Source organism: Sorex fumeus, unplaced genomic scaffold (assembly GCF_029834395.1).
Source record: "Sorex fumeus unplaced genomic scaffold, SorFum_2.1 ptg000126l, whole genome shotgun sequence".
Taxonomy (NCBI): domain Eukaryota; kingdom Metazoa; phylum Chordata; class Mammalia; order Eulipotyphla; family Soricidae; genus Sorex; species Sorex fumeus.
Window position 1 is genome coordinate 3,378,461 of NW_026606183.1, and position 18,879 is coordinate 3,397,339.

Below are 18,879 nucleotides of genomic sequence, written 5' to 3' on the forward strand. Positions count from 1 at the left end.
GACTAAGCTTCTGGTCCAGAGTTGTATGAAATGTCATATTTGCACAACAAGTTGTCCCGGAGGCCAGTATTGTTAGCGGAGAGGCAGACTGCACACTGTTGATTTGAACAGAAGGTGGGGAAAGGTACCGGATTGAAAGTGTGACAAGGGGAGACTGTGCGGGTCATTCTCCCCTTCTGCTCCGCATCCCCATCTGCCTGCCCTCTACTCTGCTTCGGGGGCAGGTGGTGTCCTCTCGTGGCACCTTCTCCATCTTCCAAGGTCAAGACGCATGTCATTAGTAACTAACATCCTAGAGTGAAATTAACCTTTTCCCCATTACAGTAACTATGTTCTCTTCTAGGCAGTCAGCTTTCACTCAGCTTTGTACCTCTGAGGGCCAGTATTGAGGAGTAATTCTCAAAACACTGCCTTGTGGCTTTAGATTTACTGCAACCCCTATTTCATTTTCATTTCTTAAAAAAAAATAAAAATGTATTTTTCCTCTTAGTTAAACTGCTCTCACCATTTAAAGTAGGAAATCTTCAGCTTTCTTTCTTTCTTTCTTTCTTTCTTTCTTTCTTTCTTTCCTTCCTTCCTTCTTTTTTTTTCTTTCTTTCTTTTGGTTTCATCTTATTTCTAAAAGACAATGCCAATTTGGGGTCAGTGTCCTGGCTCCCAGGATCCAAACATACTACACTTCCAAAGGCATCTCCCCTTAAAACCAGAAACAGGAAAAGAAATGAAAAACCATTAGGGGTGGTAGATGCCACAGTAACACATTCAGCCCGTTGGATCGCAGCTTCTGTGCCAACTTGGAGGGGTGGCTTTCACAGGGCCCTGGTAAATGCTTGATCTTGTAATAATAGGGTGGAGATTTTGATCTCCTTAGCCCCGTCTGTTCTTTACTCCTCCCTCAGACCCTGCTATGTCCCCTCTAGGTTACAGCAAATCCCTAGTGCATCCCAAACAGACTGGTAGGTCATTTAATAAATTAGGCTATTTCCCTCACTCACAATTATCCAATCACACAGAAAACTACATCTGGGCAAGAAAGTGTCTCTCCTGGTGTTGAAATAGGCCTTTCCAGGCCATCGTACTGATTGAATATGTAGATTGCAGTTCATTAGTGGAGTTCTTCATATGTATGCAAATCAGGGTGTTAACAACTCCAGCTTAATTGTTAGTTGTACAGCCGCTGATTGCTTTTCTTTCTTTCATACCCCCCCCACCCCCTCACCACCCCCCCCCCCCACCCCTGCCTTTTATTCCTTCTCTTTTTAGGCAAGCTCTGTGCCTAAACTTGAGTTCTTTTTCCACACGAATTAACCACCTGGTGTGATTTTTTTTTTAAATAAAATACCTGGTGAAATAATTCCTGATTCCTCACCCCACTAGAAAACAGGCACTATCTGTGCTGCTCTGGGCTTTTGTTGTCACCGTGGTTAATTCAGAGGAAAGCCTGCAGATAAGGTCATTGTTATTAACGGCATGAGGAAGGGTGGTGGGAACCGGCAAGCTGAAACAGAATTACTGCAGAAATCATCTAATAGCAGATCTGTGTGGTCCCTAAATTAGGTTCTCTTGTCCCATTTCCACCACTGCTAATGAGTAATTACTGAGTGTAATTCCTTGTTATTGTCTGCCAGTTAAAATTTAGAGCGTTAGCTTAATGTCTGTGAAACACTTTTGGTGATTCTGATGAGAAGCACCTGATACAGCAGATTATAATGATGTTCGCTTAAGCCTTCCTTGGAATGTTTGGTGATAAAGCAAAAACACAGTGACAGGCAGAGCTGCTGGCAGCTGGAAGAAACGGGATCTCGGAGCAGCCTGAGATTCTGGTCCAGTGAAATGGGGTGAGACCTGCCTCTCTGCCTCAGGTGCCAGGGCAGCCTCTGGCGAGGTCCCAGGAGAAAACTGCTCCTCCTCGGCACTGTGTGATCGCTGAGAAAAAAAATGCATCCCAGAGTGAAACCAAACCAAAGACAAGTCGTTTAGAGTGAGCTAGCCTGGGTGCCACGCAGGTGCACAGTTCCTAAACTCGCATCTCGTTTCCTTGCAGACATCCAACCCTATCGACGTGGCCGCTCGACCCGGGACAGTCCCACACACTCTGCTCCAGAAGGACCCGCGGGTGCGTGCTAAGCGGGCATGGTCTCCGCCTGTGGTGTCAGGGTGTGCTCAGGTGGGCTTGTGGGGGTGGGCAGCCAACCCGGAGCGCAGGCTTTGCCTTAGCTCGTCCAAGTGGCCTCTCCCTAAGCGAATCCAAAAAGTTTAGCCCCTCCTTTGTTGATGACAGAAAATGCCGCTTGCTCTTCATCAACGAGGTCGTTCCTGCTCTGCTGCGGCCATGGGTGCCAGGATGAGTGGCCGAGGGGCCAGGCAGGGGTGGCCTGCACCACTGCTCTCCTCTCTCCAGATCTCTTTCACTTTTTCTCATCGGAAATAAATAGCTGCTGCTGAGTGTTTTGAATGGAAGAGCAGTAGGCGCTTTTCTTGCTGAGAGACAGGACACGATACACCCCCGTCCTGACATTGGCCCCGCACAACCATTCTTTTTTTTTTTTGCTTTTTGGGTCACACCCAGCGATACACAGGGGTTACTCCTGGCTCTGCACTAAGGAATTACTCCTGGTGGTGCTCAAGGAACCATATGGGATGCTGGGACTTGAACCTGGGTCGGCCACATGCAAGGCAAATGCCCTGCCCACTGTACTGTCACTCCAGCCCCCATGCAGCCATTCTGACCACATCTTCATTCGCTGCGCTAACGTAGCCTTCTGTGCTCTGCGGCCCAATAAAATCCCCATTGTGCTTTGGTTATGTATTTATGTATGATTTATAACCCCACCTATTTCAAAGTAGAATTTGGAGTTGTGCTATAAATATAATCTTGTCTCATTGATGATTCTTTACCTTCCTAGTAAATCTGGGGGATGCAGTGGCCTTTCATGGTAGCTTTTTCCCTGGGGAAGATGGGTGGGCAGTCACAAAGGGATGACCAGAGTTGACCATAGTTTAAAAAGACGCGCTCAAAAGTATGCTTATGAGACTTCCTGACTAGTTTTAAAAGTCTTCAGCTACCACTCAGCCAGTTATATCCTCTCAGGGAGAGTTGGGTGGAGAGAGCCTCTGTGTTCGTTTCTGTTTATTTTTTATTTGGGGGCAATACCGGCAGTGCTCAGAGCTTACACCTGGCTCTGCACTCAGGAATCACTCCTGGCAGTGCTCAGGGGACCATATGGGATGCTGGGAATCAAACCCAGGTCTGCTGCTTGCAGGCAGCCCCCCTCCCCTCTGTACTGTCAGCACCAGGAGCCTCCATTGGGAAGAGAGAGCCCTGGGCCTTGGGTCATCACTCTGGTGGCCTGAGGACCTTCCCCCCCTGACACAGACAACTTGGCTTTTTGCAAAGACTGTTTGCCACAGGGCAACTCCTCCAGTGGGTAATGTGAGTGAATCCTGTTGCCAGAAGGCAAATTAAACTTGTACAGGGACTTGTCACTGTAGATGTCCCCTAGGCTTGTGATGTGGGGGAAGGGACACTTGGCACTTTTGATAGTGTGAAAATGGGTTAATTATTCTCTAAAAGGGCTTCATTTAAAAGTAAAATTCTAACATTTTAATTTCCCCTCCTAATGAAGCACTACAAATTTGTTAATTAGAGCAATTGTCTGAGTGACAGGCATGTAACCAAGTTGTCATTTTCTCTTCACAGTTGACAGATCCTTTCAGACCTATGTTAAGGGTAAGAAAGCTTCTTCTCGAACTGTTTTGCAACCTCTGTTTGACTCCCTGTGGGTTAAAAATACAAATCCATTACAAGGAAACAAGCCATAGAGACACTGAGATAAAATGTCAGGATGGCGGTGGTGGGGTTTTTGAGGGAGTGATTGAAAGTGGCCTAAACTGGTTTGCTTTGAGTGTTAGAAGAAGCAGAGCCATTGTGGTAAAGCTCACAGACGAATATCGGCCAAGTCTCTCTCTGGTTCACAATCCCCGGGAAAGGTGTGGCGAGTGGGAGCTTATGAACAAAGGCCTACAGGCCTACACCATGGAGAAGAAGGTCCCTTGCACCTACCAAATCTTTATCTGGGTCTCTTTATTTAGGCCAGTGGCCTTTCTTTGCACTGAACACCATTAACTTTTTTTGTTTGTCTTGTTTTGAGGGCTACACCCAGTGGTGTTCAGGGCTCACACCAGGCTGTGTACTCAGAGATCAACCCTGGAGGAACTCAAGACCATATGGGGTGCTGGGGATTGAACCCTGTGCAGGGCAAGCACCTCACCCCTTATATTATCTCTCTGGCCAAAGTGCTGTTGACTTGTCAAAGCCCTTGGACCTTTTCTCTGTCAGAGAGAGCTGCTCTAAGCATTGCTTTGTTTAACCTCCTGAGAGGTTCTGGAGATGGGCCAGCAGATGACCGCTGGGTAAATGCTGGCTCACATAGGCGGGGTTGAGGGGGATGATGGATGGTTGGAGAGAAGATGAATGGGTAATAGATTTTCTGCTCGACTGAACCCACTTCGGGTACATATAATCTAATCACTTCATTTCGCTAAAGAGATGAAAAGGAGGCCTGTGTCATCACTTAGGTGATTGCAAACGACTCCTAATTTTATTAGGAGGAAAAAGAACTGACCCCGAGTCAGATGTCAGTCTGTATCTTCGAACAGTTGCTTCAAAACCAGAAGCTTTTCTCCTGCCGCAGTGTGGACAGGCAGCATCTCTCTCTCTCATCTGCCCGTCCTTACTGAGTGTACATTTGGACCACAGGCACAGCTGACTTAGCAGGAATACAAATGAAGTGGGAAGCAGTAGGTGGTCCCTGCTGGGTTGGCGCAAGACAGTTGCAGCTAATGCAGCAGGACTTGAAGCCTCAGAGAGCCTGGGGTGACCTGGGGTGAGAGGTTCCCAGGGGCTGGGGGAGGGACTTGATAGCTACAGAGGCCTGGAAAGGAAGGAACCAGTTCTTGCCTTTGCTTCCTCTGCTTTCACTTAAGGAAATGAACAATCCCCACCAACACACACACACACACACACACACACACACACACACACACACCACACACACACACACACACCACTCTGACCTGAATGGGCAGTTGAGCGGGTCTCAATAACAAGGTGGAAAATTTGTCCTGCGTTGGAGGTTAAAACACTGTCACTGTCACTGTCCTCCCATTGTTCACCGATTTGCTCGAGCAGGCCCAGTAACATTGTGAGACTTGTTACTGTGTTTGGCATATCGAATACGTCACGGGTAGCTTGCCAAGCTTTGCTGTGTGGGCGAGATACTCTCGGTAGCTTGCTGGGCTCTCTGAGAGGGTTAAACAAACCAACAAAAAAGGAAGATAGTCGGGGGAGGTTATGACAGGTCACACACACACAACACACACACACACACACACACACACCTCCGACCTGAATGGGCAGTTGACTCTGAGCGACGCGGGTCTCAGTAAAAAGGTGGAAAATTGATCCTGCTTTGGAGGTTAAAACAAACCAACAAAAAAGGGAGATAGTCAGGGGAGGTTATGACAGGTCCCGTACCCTCGTTGGAGTTGATTCACAGACATTCACTAATTAGCTCCTCCATGCAGCCTATTTGCATGCTAGCACGGCCGCCTTTGTTAAGTAGGGCTCCCTGCTCGCTGCTCTGCCAGCTGGCACCCAGCGAGAAGGAGAGAGGAGACGCAGAGCAGGCCCCGGGCTTTGCCATCTTGTCCTTGGTAACCGGGGAGGTCCACGCTGAAAGCAGTTTGGAGCCACAGCCCCTGGCTTGGCTGTGGTGGGAGGCGAGGGAGCTGGCTAGGGCTCCCTGGGGCCCGCGCCCAGAGAGCTGCTGAGAGCCAGCAGTGGAGCATACAAAGCAGTCTTGTTCCATGGAGGAAATAAAAAAGCCTCCGCTGCCCAAATCTGATGGGAGCCTTGGGGGCAATGGAAGGTGGTTTTCTCTGGAAGGTCCTTTTTTCTGACCATACTTCTCTTTCTTGTTGCAGAAGCCGGGGAAGTGGTGCGCTATGCACGTGCACATCGCCTGGCAGATCTACCACCACCAACAGAAAGTCAAGGTCAGTCTGGCCCTCACAGGAAGCCGGGGCCCTCCAGGTCTGTGCCACTCAGCGAAGGAACGGTGGGAAGAGCCACCAAGCAGACGAGATGGGGTCCCTTTGCATAAAGCTCTTTGGAAATCTTGCCGTCAGTTAGGGAAAGTAACCAGCCATAATGTAGCACATGGACAATTGTCCCCTGTGTTTTCTTCTTCTTCTTTTTTTTTTTAAAGTGTTTTCTTGTGTTATTGATCTAAAGAGTTTAAATGTAGATTAAGTCCTAAAATATAGATTTTGGGGATCAAAATATTAGTGTGGAAACTGGTAGTTGGGAAGATCTCTCCATAAATGGTTTCTGTAGGAATTCATGTTTTCTTTCCCATTTTATAACTTTTAGAACTTGAGAAGAGTATTGGCTACCCAATCTGACGCTACTGAATTCCCACTGGCAGTGCATATTATTCAGAAAAATAGCTCTTCACTTGCCTTGAATGCAGCCAATCTGACTTCAGTCCCTAAGCACCTACAGGAGTGATCCTGAGCAGAGAGTCAGGAGTAAGCCCTGAGCACCACCAAGTGTGGCCCAAAAACCAAAAATTCAAAAATAAGTTGAAAACAACTCTTCTAGAGTTCGTGCTTAGTTCTCAGTGTTGCAGTCCAAGTGACCAGTGGCAAAGGTTAAAATATGGCCAGCACTGACCAGGTCATTCTCTAGTCTTAGATTGTTTTTACACCTTCCCTCTTGCAGAAGCCTGTGTGTGAGCTATACTGGTACTCTCGTGCACAGTAGGGCAGAGTTAGAAACTCCAGTGAGGGACCAGATGTGGATATCCATGCTTGGCTTAGGAAGAAAGGACAGGTGTACTTGGGGATAGAGCAGCATCAGTGCCACACCATTTCAGTAAAGCTAGCCACACAGACTTAACCTTCACTGAATGTGACACAGAGACAGGCGGTGAGCCTGGGGAGATGGGAGCCAGTGGACTGGCTTGGTACAAGATGGTCATGAATGGTCCATTTGTAAACAGTGAGCAGTGGAGCAAAGTGTGCCTCTTACTAGACAGACCGGTCTGGATGCTGCACTCTGATCATGTCCACTTTGGATAATGGTGCTTAGAGAATTGGGAGAAAACAATACCAAGCACTTCAGTAAGCTTTGATTAATCCCCCTTTTGGGCCTAGCAGCATCTGAGAGTAACAGAAAATTAATAAAAGATATGAGAAGACAAGGAGGGAGAGGTAGGCTTCACAGAATCTTTTAAAATGGTGACCAGGGGCACAAGGCCCCTAAATTCAGGCCCTGGCTATACATGGACCCCAAGCACTGCTGGGGTGACCCTCATGCCTCCCGAAAGCACGGGACCCCAAATACTGAACTATCAGGCCTGTACCACAGGCTGAGCATTGATTGCCAAGCGGGTTAAGTAACTAAAAATAATGTGACCTCATTAAGAGTTAAAAAGCCTGACCTCCATCAGTGAAGTCACTGAGACATTTTTATTTAGGTGCCAAATACATGCATTTCCCCAGAACATGCCGTCAGTGAGTTTTGCTCACTCTTCCTGTACTGATAGGCGAGGTTTAATTAGATGCCTTACGGTTTAGCTTAGTTAGGAAACGTGGGCCCTTTGAAGAGCTAACTAGATTTTGATGCTTCGTTCAACTCACTCTTTGTTCTGGATGATGTGGTTAGCGGAACAGTAGGTAAAACACCTCCTTGTGAGTCCTTTGGTTAAAAGCGATGAAGGATGTTGCATGTGCTACTTTAGCAACTTCCTTTCCACGAACGTGTCCCTGGTGACTAAAACTTTCATTATCCCCATTCAATTAGAAGGACCTCTTGCCCGTGAGATAGCTGTTCATCTTCCCTTCCCAGCAAACTCAGTCTAATCCCCAAGCTCCATTTTGCTTCATGGACTAAGTTGTGTTTAATGGAACTGTGCTGTGGACCATGCAGTATTAGCACTAAATAATCTGGCAACCAAATTAACAGAGGCACTCAAAAGATTTTTCTAGATGTATAGTAAATGAGAACCTTTGTTTGGGGGGTTGGTGGTGGCTTTATGGTGGGGCTCTCATGATAGCATTCCCCATAGATTAGAGCAGAAATTACATTGTCCCCTTCTCTTTAGCATTCATTTACGCATTCTTTTAGTCCCTGGCAGAGTATTTCTCCAGGGAGCCAACCGCCTGCAGGTTACTTACAGTAATGGGCTCCCAGGGCCCTAGGGTCCCGTTGCTTAGAGTTCAGTAGTGAGGATCAGCGTGCGCATCAAAAGTGGTACAAATGTCCGCCTCCTCGGGGTCTGGGTGCCAGCTTGCAGCCAGAGTGCCCCAGCTCGCCTTTGCTCTAAATGCCTGTGATGGATGAGAGGGAGCCTGACCTTCCACAGACAGGGATGCTCACTCCGTCCTGGCGTTTGCTCCATCTGGTGCCTCCTCTGGACGTTGCCTGCTGCCCTCCAAGCCAGGATTTATTTATAGCAGAATGGGAGTATGTTTGAGGCAGAGCAAGTAGGAAACCATGGACCTGGATGAAGTGTGAGAGACCCTGGAAGGGCAAATCTGGAAGAAGAAGAAGGACCTGGAATGATCCCTCAGGAGACTGGAGAGTGGGGGAAGGAAAGAGAAGGAAGCCCAGGTCCTCGGGGTGGTGTGAAAACCCCCAGAGAAGGCTGTTGATCATCAAGCAGCCGGGCAACCATAAAGCCAGGCTCTTTGAAAGAAAGGTCGGGCAACAGCTGCCTCAGTCAAAGGAAGCAAAGCAAGAATGCCACAGCTGCTCTTTGTGTGTGTGTGTTTTACCTGCTAGTACTCAAGGCTACCTCGTGACTCTGCACTCAGAGATCACTCCTGGCAGGCTTGGGAGATTATATGGGATGCCGGGGATCCAACCTGAGTTGGCCACTTGCAAAGGCCCTACCCATTATACTGTCTCTCTGGCCCCTCACAGCCCTTCTTTCTATATGGCTTATTGGCCTGGTCTGTTCTCTCCTCTTCCTCAAGCAACTGGGGGTACTAGAGAAACAAAAGAGTCCACTGAGCCAAATTAATCTCCGCTTTGTTTGCTGTTTTAGAAATCTCCAGCAATGATCACTGGGACATTAGTGGTAGACATACAAATTCTTCATAACTTTAGCAGCTAATGTTCTGTGATCTGTTGGAGTATGTGGCAGTCATGAAACAGTAAATTTACAAGTAGATTATTCATGCAGAATGCCTATTAAAATGAGCTTTAAAATGCTGTCGTTTAAAAGCCTCACTAAAATGGACTTTTATAGTGATTATTATATAGGGGTACTGGTTGGAATTAGTAAGCTAGGCTTTTCTTCCTCGTGTCCTAGAACTCAGCACAAACACGGGCACAAGCTTGGCTGCTCAGCTGTCCAAGAAACAGTGCTCTTCAGCTGGCCTGCTCTCTGGCATTTGAGGGATACATGGTTTGTGGGGGGCTGTTCTCGAGACATTTCAAAACCAGAAGCCCAGGACCCAGGTGCATTGACAGGTGTTTCTGTCCACCTCGACCTCATGATGAATATCTTCCTTCCCAACCTTTTCTCTTGGGGTTTCATCTCTTCTCTCCCTCTCTCCACCCCGCTGGCTGTTTTAGAAACAGATGCAGTCAGACCCACATAAGCTGGACTTCGGACTGAAGCCCGAGTTTCTGAGCCGCCCCCCAGGCCCCAGCCTCTTCGGAGCTATCCACCACCCCCATGACCTGGCACGGCCTTCCACTTTGTTCTCTGCTGCTGGTGAGTGCACGGAAGCCGGAGGGGGGCTGAGCACTGCGGTTCTCGGGTATGTAAATAAATGATGTTTGTGCTGTCTGCCCCTGCGCCCTTGCTCCTGAAAAGTGCCGTTGATGCCAGCTCGCGGGTACAGGAGCTGGACCTCTCTCCATTGATAGCCCTCTTTCATTCAGGAAGTGGGGAAGGATCCTCTTTCCCTTGGGGCACTCAGGTTACTGCAGTTCATTATTTACTTCTATATTAAACCAGTATAACTCACAAGCGTATCATACGCTATTGAAAAAAAGATCAGAATGCCTGCAAGGGTGTATCAGAAGGAAACAGTGCCGGTAATCGGAGAAGAATGCAGTTACTCTGGCTGCTGGTGCCCACCAAGCACTTAGGAGCCCCACCCGGAGCTGCTCCTCTCATTGGACTTTTAAGGGTCTGAAGATAAGAACACAATTAGAGATCATTGTCAGGTGTGTGATTGGGAGGGTGAAGCCATTGGTTAATGGTTTTCTCTTTGCCAACATTTAACATCATTACCTGGTTGATTGTAGCAGTCAGAAAATGTAAGGGTCACGACATGAAATAGCTGAGAGTTGGGAGCATTGGCCTCTGGGAGTGCTCTCACTGCCCTCCTCACTGTGCACAAGGGAGGGTCGGCTTGACAGCTGTCAGTCTGCTTCTGCCCAGACCTCCAGCAGAAGACCACAGCTGCAAGGAATATTAGGTAGATAAGAACAGTTTTTGTGGTTTCCAGTCCTTTTTATTTATTTTTTTTTTGGTTCAGGTTTTTAGGTTGCACCTGGCAGTGCTCAGGGGTTACTCCTGACTCTGCACTCAGGTATTACTCCTGGCAGTGCTCAGGGGACCATGTGGGATGCTAGGGATTGAACCCAGGTCAGCCATGTGCAAGGCAAATGTCCAACCCTCTGTACTATCACTCCGGTCCCACCAGTCTTTCTTCTCATTCTGTCTTAAGTTGGTTTGGGTGGACAGCGTCTGGCACAGAACCCCTCCCAGTAACACTTGTAATCATTGACACATGCTCACTTGACTGACAAGCTCCATAACTTCATACCCCCAGCACTAAGGAGAATTTTCTCTCTGGACTTGAGTATTCGAGGGGTCAGCCCTGGGGGAACAAGTTTCACATTCATCCTGACGCTGCCTTCCTGGGCTTTTATCCAAGCCCCATTTCTGGTGGACTAAGGCGCTTCCATCCAGGAAGAAGGAAACTCCCACAGGGCAAGAAATCATTGTTATAATGGGCCTTGTTGCCCCAGCAAGTGAGTTACCCTTGAGTGTAGATGGCATTTGCTCAGGTCTCGAGTTTTCCTGTCATTTCTATCTGGGGACACATTGGAAGGCTTTGTTTCCATGGCACCTAGACTCTGAGGCAGGGCTACATTAGGAACAACTTTTGGAGAGAAATAGAGATTTCTCCCAGGCTTCCTTTTGAGCCAAATGGATGAATTGGCTTCTTTTGCTTCAATAATTCTGGAACTGCAAGACGCCCCCAGGGGCCTGGGCCGAGCGAAGCTCCGATCTTCATGAAGCATTAATTAGCTTGTACTACACAGACAGTGTGCGGCCACATTTTTATTTAGCTGGCAGCGCTGTTAACAGCTAATGGATATGCAGGGCTCGCCACGCTCTCTGGATCAAGGCCATGGGTCCTGCACTCCGGGGATAAATCCCCATCTAGGAAGGAGGAGACACCCTTCCCAGCCATGCGGTTTCCTACCTGTTTCTAAACCACAGACAGAGCCAGTGGGAGCCCGGGGGCGGGAGGGCTCCTCTCTTCAGCCTGATTCCTGAGGACACCTGTACATCTGTACTGGAACGGAAGTAATGCGAGGGATTGTGGAAGTGGTGCAGTAACTCCAGCTCTCTACTTCCATTCTAGAAGGCTGTCTCTCCTTAGAGTTAGATATTAGTGGGCAAAATCTGCTGCTGTGCAGTTGTTTGTTAGGTTTAGCAACTCGCCTCCTGCAGTGCCCCCTCGGCTGCCTGCTCTGTGTTAGCAAGCCAGCACCCAAACTTTCCCAAACACCGCCCCTCCTTGACTGAATATACCCATCCTCCTTCCTTCCTTTGCCAGCTCCTTTTTCTTTTTTCTCTTTCTCTCTCTGGTTTTTTTTTTCTTTTTGGGTCACGCCTGGTGATTGGCGATGCTTAGGGGTTACTCCTGGCTTTGCACTCAGGAATTTCTCCTGGCAGTGCTTCGGAGGACCATATGGGATGCTGGGAATCGAACATGGGTCAGCCACATGCAAGGCACTGTGCTATCGCTCTAGCCCCAACCCGCTCCTTTTTTTAAAAGGAGGAAAAAAGAGAAGGGGTGAACTTGAAGCATCTGAATAAAATACACTTTTTTGAGGATGGAGGCATGTGACTGAGCGGTAAACCCAAGGAGTCCCGAGTTCCTGGGCAGGCAAAGTGAAGGCAGAAAGCAGTGGTTGAGCTTGTTTCTGTGGCCCTGGGGGATGAGTTCAGTCCATTACCCGGGGCGGTGAGCCATCCCTGGGCTGGGATCACCAGCTCCTTCAGGGAGGAGAAAGTGTCTGTCACCAGGTTGCCAGCTCAGACAGAGCCTGGGCGAGCCCCACATTGGAGCTGTGGTTCCAGGAATCCCATGTGGGCCACAAACCCAGGTGCTGCCAGCCGCGTGGCTTAATTTGTGGTACTTACCCTAACAGCATCTTAAAAGCCTCTCTGTGTCTTCGGGGGTGATGGCCAGCCCAATTTGCAAAGAGGAAAGTGAGGGGTGGGGGGTGGATCTGGTGGTGTCTGCTTGCAGTAAAACCATTCCTTTGGACCCCCGACCCAGGGCATAGCCGTGATATTCCAGGGACTCACTCCTGGACCTTGAGGTGACAAGGAGCCGCTTGCTTGGAGGAAGTCATTTTCCCACGGCATCTAATTCTTCACGTTTGGCTTCACAGGTGCTACACACCCAACTGCGACGCCTTTTGGGCCGCCTCCTCATCACAGCAACTTCCTGAACCCTGCTGCTCACCTCGGTGAGTTGCCCTCTGGCCACTCTGCCATGGCTTTCAGGAGACTCCCTGCTTCCCCCCCTCACTGTGTGCTCGATCTGCTGGTGGACCAGGGTCTTCGCCACCAGCCTCCTGGCCCAGTCAGGCTTCTCTGGGACTGTTGCATGCACATCCTCTGTCTCCAGGATTTCAGCATCTCTTACACTGAATCCTCGGGGTCTGGGTTCAAGAGTGGGCGGGTGTGAAGTTACCAGTGATGCGGAGGACAGAGGCCACAGTTTTGAGAGCTGCTTCCTTCTGGGCAGTGGGCAACCTCCAGGAGGTGGAGAGAAAGGCAGATGAGGTTATGAGGACACCTTCCCCCATACCCCATTGGTTTCTCTTCATTGCCCCATTTTGGATCTCTCAAGCCCAGGGGCAGGGCCAACGTGCAGCATGTGTGTGGCATTTTCTGCAAGGCTGGGACAGGCAGGCTGCCACCTTTGGAGACCTCAGATGCTCCTTTTCCTGTGGGGGTCCCGACAGAACATTCCCATAGCCGGGAGACAGGGAGCTAAGGCCTCTTCCTCAGAACACTGGAGCTCAAAGTAATGTTTGCCAACTGGCAAAAGAGGGGTGGGGCAAAGTGCCCCATTCTGAGAAACAGCTCTTGGGGAGGGTCCCCTCACCCAGTATCCCAGCGTCATACAGTGAAAACTTTTTTTCCGGTAGGTTCTAGGCCCCAAGGCCTGAGTACTGAGGAGACCCAGCATCCCACAACCACTTCCTTTTTTAAAAAATTTTTTTGGTTCTTGGGTTACACCCGGCCATGCACAGAGGTTACTCCTGGCTCTGCACTCAGGAATTACTCCTGGCAGTGTTCTGGGGACCATGGGGATGCTGGAAATCGAACCCGGGTCGGCCGCATGCAAGGCAAACTCCCTACCCGCTTTGCTATTGCTCCAAGCACTGACCACTTCCTTCTTCCTGTTCCTGTTTGCAGAACCTTTTAATCGGCCTTCTACCTTCACGGGCCTCGCAGCAGTCGGTGGGAATGCCTTCGGGGGACTCGGAAATCCTTCAGTTAGTGAGTACCCCTAAATTCTTAAAATTCTGCCTGGGAATGTTTACCACCTCTCATCTAGCTATTTTAGTGTTTGGAAACCAATTAGATTTTCTCTAGCAAAAGTAAGTCTGAAGAGTAGAATGGTCCCCAAACCCATCCTCAGAGGGTCAGTAAAGGGAAGTCTAGCCGACTGGACACCACTCTTTTAAGTTTGCTGAAGTTTCATGGTTTGATCTATTTTCCAGTTCTCCATCCAAGACTATAGCTACCTTAGATGTGAAAAACATTTAAGTTTCATTTTGCCTTTGCGATTGAAAAGCACTCCCAACTTCTTGCTTTGAGGGTGGGGGTCCCTCCTCCTCCTCGTCCTCCTCCTCCTCCTCCTCCTCTTTCCTCCTCCTCCTCCTCCTCCTCCTCCTCCTCCTCCTCTTTCCTCCTCCTCCTCCTCCTCCTCCTCCTCCTCCTCCTCCTCTTCCCTCCTCCTCCTCCTCCTCCTCCTCCTCCTCCTCCTTTTCTTCCTCCTCACCATACTCATGGGCTCACTAAAGACTAGCCAGGCTCATGGAGTCCGAGATGACAGCCCTTCACAAACTGCTGCCCTCAGCTTGTGGGGTCACTTGCCTCTGATGTTCGAAACAGGAGGGCCCATTCAGTTTCCCTCCTAACTCTACCCAGCACTGTGAGCTGGAGGCCTTGTCTGCTCTCTGGCTTTAGTTGGCTCTGGTGGGTTAGCAGGGGTGCGGGCAGGACGAGGCTGCTGCGGAACTGGAGCAGTGATCGAGAGTACCAGCCTTCCCCCTCTGCATGCCCGGGACTTTTTGCATGCCCCAGATATGTTGGAGCGGGTCAGTGTGGCCTGCTGGGGGGCCCTCACTGGCTTAATCTCCCCGCTCCCCCTCTGCTTTTGGTGTTTAAACAAAAAACAAAAACAAAAACAAAAAAACAGAACAGCTGCGAGCTGCCTCTCCGGCGGCGGATGAGAGTCCCGCTAATGAATGTGTTAATCTCCTTTCCTTTTCCAGCTCCCAATAATATGTATTCATTTTAACTCTGAATGCTGTTAAACGTTTTTTGGTAAGTACCTTCATTACAGCAGATTATATAATTTCTCTTAAACCTTTTTGTTCTCCACTTCACCATTTCAGCACCCAACTCAATGTTCGGCCACAAGGATGGCCCCAGTGTGCAGAACTTTAGCAACCCTCACGAACCCTGGAACCGGCTGCACCGAACGCCTCCGTCGTTCCCGACCCCTCCGCCCTGGCTGAAGCCGGGGGAGTTGGAGCGTAGCGCGTCCGCTGCAGCTCATGACAGAGATAGAGATGTAGATAAACGAGACTCATCTCTTAGTAAAGATGACAAAGAAAGGTACGGAAAGAAAGCGCTCTCGAGTCCCCTTGGGGGAGCCCCCTCGGGCCACAGCCTGGCCATGTACCCGTCCTGCCCCAGCCCGTGCTCAGCTGACCGCGAGCCTCAGTTCTCACACAGCCAGTGCCCTGCACCCCCCTGGCCCCCAGCCCCAGAGTGCACACCCGCCTGCCCCCTAGCTCCTCATGACCTGAGAGGGTCACCCCAGCACAGCGAGTCACCTGACACAGAAGCAGTCACACATGCAGAAAGAAGCTTCGCCTGTCCCCGAGAGCCGAAGACCCTTCTCGGCGAGGAAAGAGTGGGCTGGTGCCCGACCACACACACACAGCATGACTCAATCCCATATTTGCTTTCAAGTTCGTGCAGTCCATTAACTCATCCATAGGTTTCTCTCGCTCTCTTTCTCTTTCTTTGTGTTTGCTTTAGAAAGTCATGTTTGCATTGTCTCATTTTTTTTCTCCAGTTTTTATTTTTGTCAAATTCAAATTTGGGGCTCACCGATAATGAATAAATTTTTGTTGGCTTAGAGAAATGTGAACAAGTATTTTTGGTTTGGGGTCTGTTTTACTACTCGATGATTAGCTTTCTAGCCACGCGTTATTGCCTTACTTGGGAACCCATGCCTTAAAAAGAAGTAATCCCTAAGAGAAAAAAAATAGTATTTTTATCTCACAGTATTTTTTTTCTAAAGAACATTATAAGCATTTTTATAAGACGTCATGTCTTTTATTTTTCCTGTAGGCTGTTTCCCTTTTGAATAAACCAATAAGCATGGAAATACACAAAATCTACTTGACAATAAATACCTAATAACAGTTTCCTTTTGGCACTTGAGACCTGAGTAACATCCAAATCTCTTTAGGTTTTTTCAGTGTTGTATTGCGTATTTGTGTACAGTGATTTTTAAAAATTCAACTTCGTAGACGCTGAGTGTGGCAGATGGGTAGGTCTTTACCCTGGGCCATCAGATTAACCTATTTCTCTCTTAGAAAAAAGGACACAGTTTCCTTCCGAGACAGTAAGAGAAAAAGTGTCTTGGCCCCTGGGAGAACAGGCTCTAACTCCAACACTGTGCTCTGAGTGTGGCGGAGAGACCATGCATGCCACGGGCATGCCGCAGGCCAGAACTCCGCTCAGCAAGCCTGACTGGGGCACAGAACCAGGGCCTTGTGGGGAGGCCTAGCCAAAGGTGCCCTGCTTTCTTCTGGCCTTTTAAAAACACCTTCTCTCTCAGCCTCTGCATGTTGGCGAGAAACAGGACTCGAAGGGGTCCCCTCCTATTTCCTCCTCCGGTGCCCCTATGTCTCCTGGTCATTATCCTTGCTGAGTGCGGGTGTGGCCGGCTCACACCCCACCTGCTTCAGGTCTGTTTGAGCTGCCCCTACAACTTCCCTGGGCTCAGTGGACATTTGGCCATTCCTGCTCCTGGTTCTTAAACCCCTATCCAGGCTGGCTCTGTCCTGCTCTGGCTTCGTGGGTCTCCTGAGAGGCTCTTGAGAGCGGCTGGCACTGCGTGTCCGCAGGGGGCGGGTATCTGCCCCGGTCCCTGGCCTGGTCCTCCTCCAGCTTCTCACCAGAGTCTGGCTTGCTTCTTCCTGAGGGTGGAGGCCGTTCTGCGTTAGGGCAAACGTTTGTCCTGTGTGTCGTGCGATGTTTTCTGTGAAGGGCTTCATCCCACTGGCTCTCCGGGGCAAGGCAGGGCAGAGGGGGAGGGTCCTATTGATTCGGAGCTCTTAAAACACATTCTGAACATGAAATGACCCCAGCGACCAGACGGATGACAAGCTGTCTCGTCAAGTCACGAGCTTCAGGGGGCTGTAGGAAAGCTCGCCTGCCCACCCCTCCCCGGGTCTCAGGAGACACGAGGCCCCCCATTAGGAGAGCCTCTTCCCTCAGACTCTCCTGCTCTGTTCATCCCTGTGCCACCACAGCCCGCTTCCTCCAGGGTTGAGGCCAGAGAGGTCAGGACGGCTGGTTTGCAGCCTGGCGGCGGGGCCCACTGCCCCCACTTCTCACCTCCATCTCATCGGCAGCCCCTGGCCAGACCCACAAGTCTATTTCACGTCTGCCTTGTTTTTTTTTTTTCTCCCGTTCTCCCCGCCCCAGGGAAAGCGTCGAGAAAAGACATGCTAGCCACCCTTCACCAGCACCTCTCCTCCCGGTGAGCACCCTGGGGCATCCCCGCGGCTCTGCCGAACAGATCAGGGGTCATTTGAACACTGAGGCTCGCGAGAAGGACAAGTCCAAAGAGAGGGAGCGAGACCACTCGGAATCCCGGAAGGACCCAGCCGCAGCCGACGAGCACAAGGCCAAGGACGGCCACCCGCCGGAGAAGGACGGCCACGGCCACGAGGGCCGTGCCGGGCCCGACGAGGCCAAGCAGCTGGCCCGGGTGCCCTCGCCCTACGTGCGCACCCCCGGAGTGGAGGGCGCGAGGCCCAACAGCACCTCGAGCCGGGAGGCCGAGCCCCGCAAGAGCGAGCCGGCCTATGAGAACCCCAAGAAGAGCTCGGAGGTCAAGGTGAAGGAGGAGCGCAAGGAGGAGCACGACCTGCCCCCCGAGGCGCCGCAGACCCACCGGGCGGCCGATCCGCCGCCCCCCAACTCCTCCAGCAGCGTGCACCCCGGGCCCTTGGCCTCCATGCCCATGACGGTGGGGGTGGCCGGCATCCACCCCATGAACAGCATCAGCAGCCTGGACAGGACTCGCATGATGACCCCGTTCATGGGCATCAGCCCCATTCCCGGCGGAGAGCGGTTCCCGTACCCTTCTTTCCACTGGGACCCCATCCGGGACCCGCTGCGGGACCCTTACCGGGAACTGGACATCCACCGCCGGGACCCGCTGGGCAGGGACTTCCTGCTCAGGAACGACCCTCTCCACCGCCTCTCGACTCCGCGGCTGTACGAAGCCGACCGCTCCTTCAGGGACCGGGAGCCCCACGACTACAACCACCACCACCACCACCACCACCACCCGCTGTCCGTGGACCCGCGGCGGGAGCACGAGCGGGGCGCGCACCTGGACGAGCGCGAGCGGCTGCACATGCTCCGCGAGGACTTCGAGCACACGCGGCTGCACCCGGCGCACCCCGCGTCCCTCGACGGCCACCTGCCCCACCCCAGCCTCCTCACGCCGGGGCTGCCCAGCATGCACTACCCCAGGATCAGCCCCACGGCCGGCCACCAGAACGGACTGCTGAACAAGACGCCGCCCACCGCGGCGCTCAGCGCACCCCCGCCGCTCATCTCCACGCTGGGGGGCCGCCCCGTGTCCCCCCGGAGGACTACGCCTCTGTCGGCCGAGATGCGGGAGCGGCCGCCGTCCCACACGCTCAAGGACATTGAAGCGCGGTAAAGGAGAGCCGCCAGCGGCCACGGGGCACTGGACAGCACCCAGGCCCCCCGCCCCTGGACGCCAGTCCCGAGCAGAGAGCCAGCCGGGGTGGGGGAGGGGCTCCTCCCGCAGCCGCACAGCCTGGGGGCCCCTGAGACACCCCCCCCCAAACCCTCACCCCCCCTTGTACAAAATGTACAGACTTCGGTGCAGATTTTGAAATGTTTTGTATATTATATGTTGAAATTTTTTCAGATCTTTCAGCCAAGTCCTACGTTCTCATTATCTCCTACTCTTTTGGTTTCTCCGTATCCAACTTTTGCAGTCAGAACCAAAACAGTGAAGATGACGTCC

The 18,879-nt window shown here is 51.1% G+C and overlaps 1 protein-coding gene across 6 annotated transcripts in view; it reads left to right on the forward strand.

Annotated features, from left to right (window-relative positions):
- The window catches only part of AUTS2 (activator of transcription and developmental regulator AUTS2), a 1,241,040-nt gene extending 1,222,450 nt beyond the window's left edge, over positions 1-18,590 (forward strand). For 5 of the 6 annotated variants that reach the window (XM_056137725.1, XM_056137727.1, XM_056137726.1 and 2 more), the window contains 8 exons: positions 2,045-2,116; positions 3,701-3,730; positions 5,986-6,057; positions 9,647-9,788; positions 12,719-12,796; positions 13,755-13,838; positions 14,963-15,185; positions 17,295-18,590. In XM_056137725.1, coding sequence (XP_055993700.1) covers positions 2,045-2,116; positions 3,701-3,730; positions 5,986-6,057; positions 9,647-9,788; positions 12,719-12,796; positions 13,755-13,838; positions 14,963-15,185; positions 17,295-18,546 — 1,953 coding nt within the window. In that variant the 3' untranslated portion in view covers positions 18,547-18,590. The remainder of the gene's footprint in view (positions 1-2,044; positions 2,117-3,700; positions 3,731-5,985; positions 6,058-9,646; positions 9,789-12,718; positions 12,797-13,754; positions 13,839-14,962; positions 15,186-17,294) is intronic. The other variant, XM_056137730.1, reaches the window with a different exon arrangement.
- Positions 18,591-18,879: the final 289 nt, after the last annotated feature.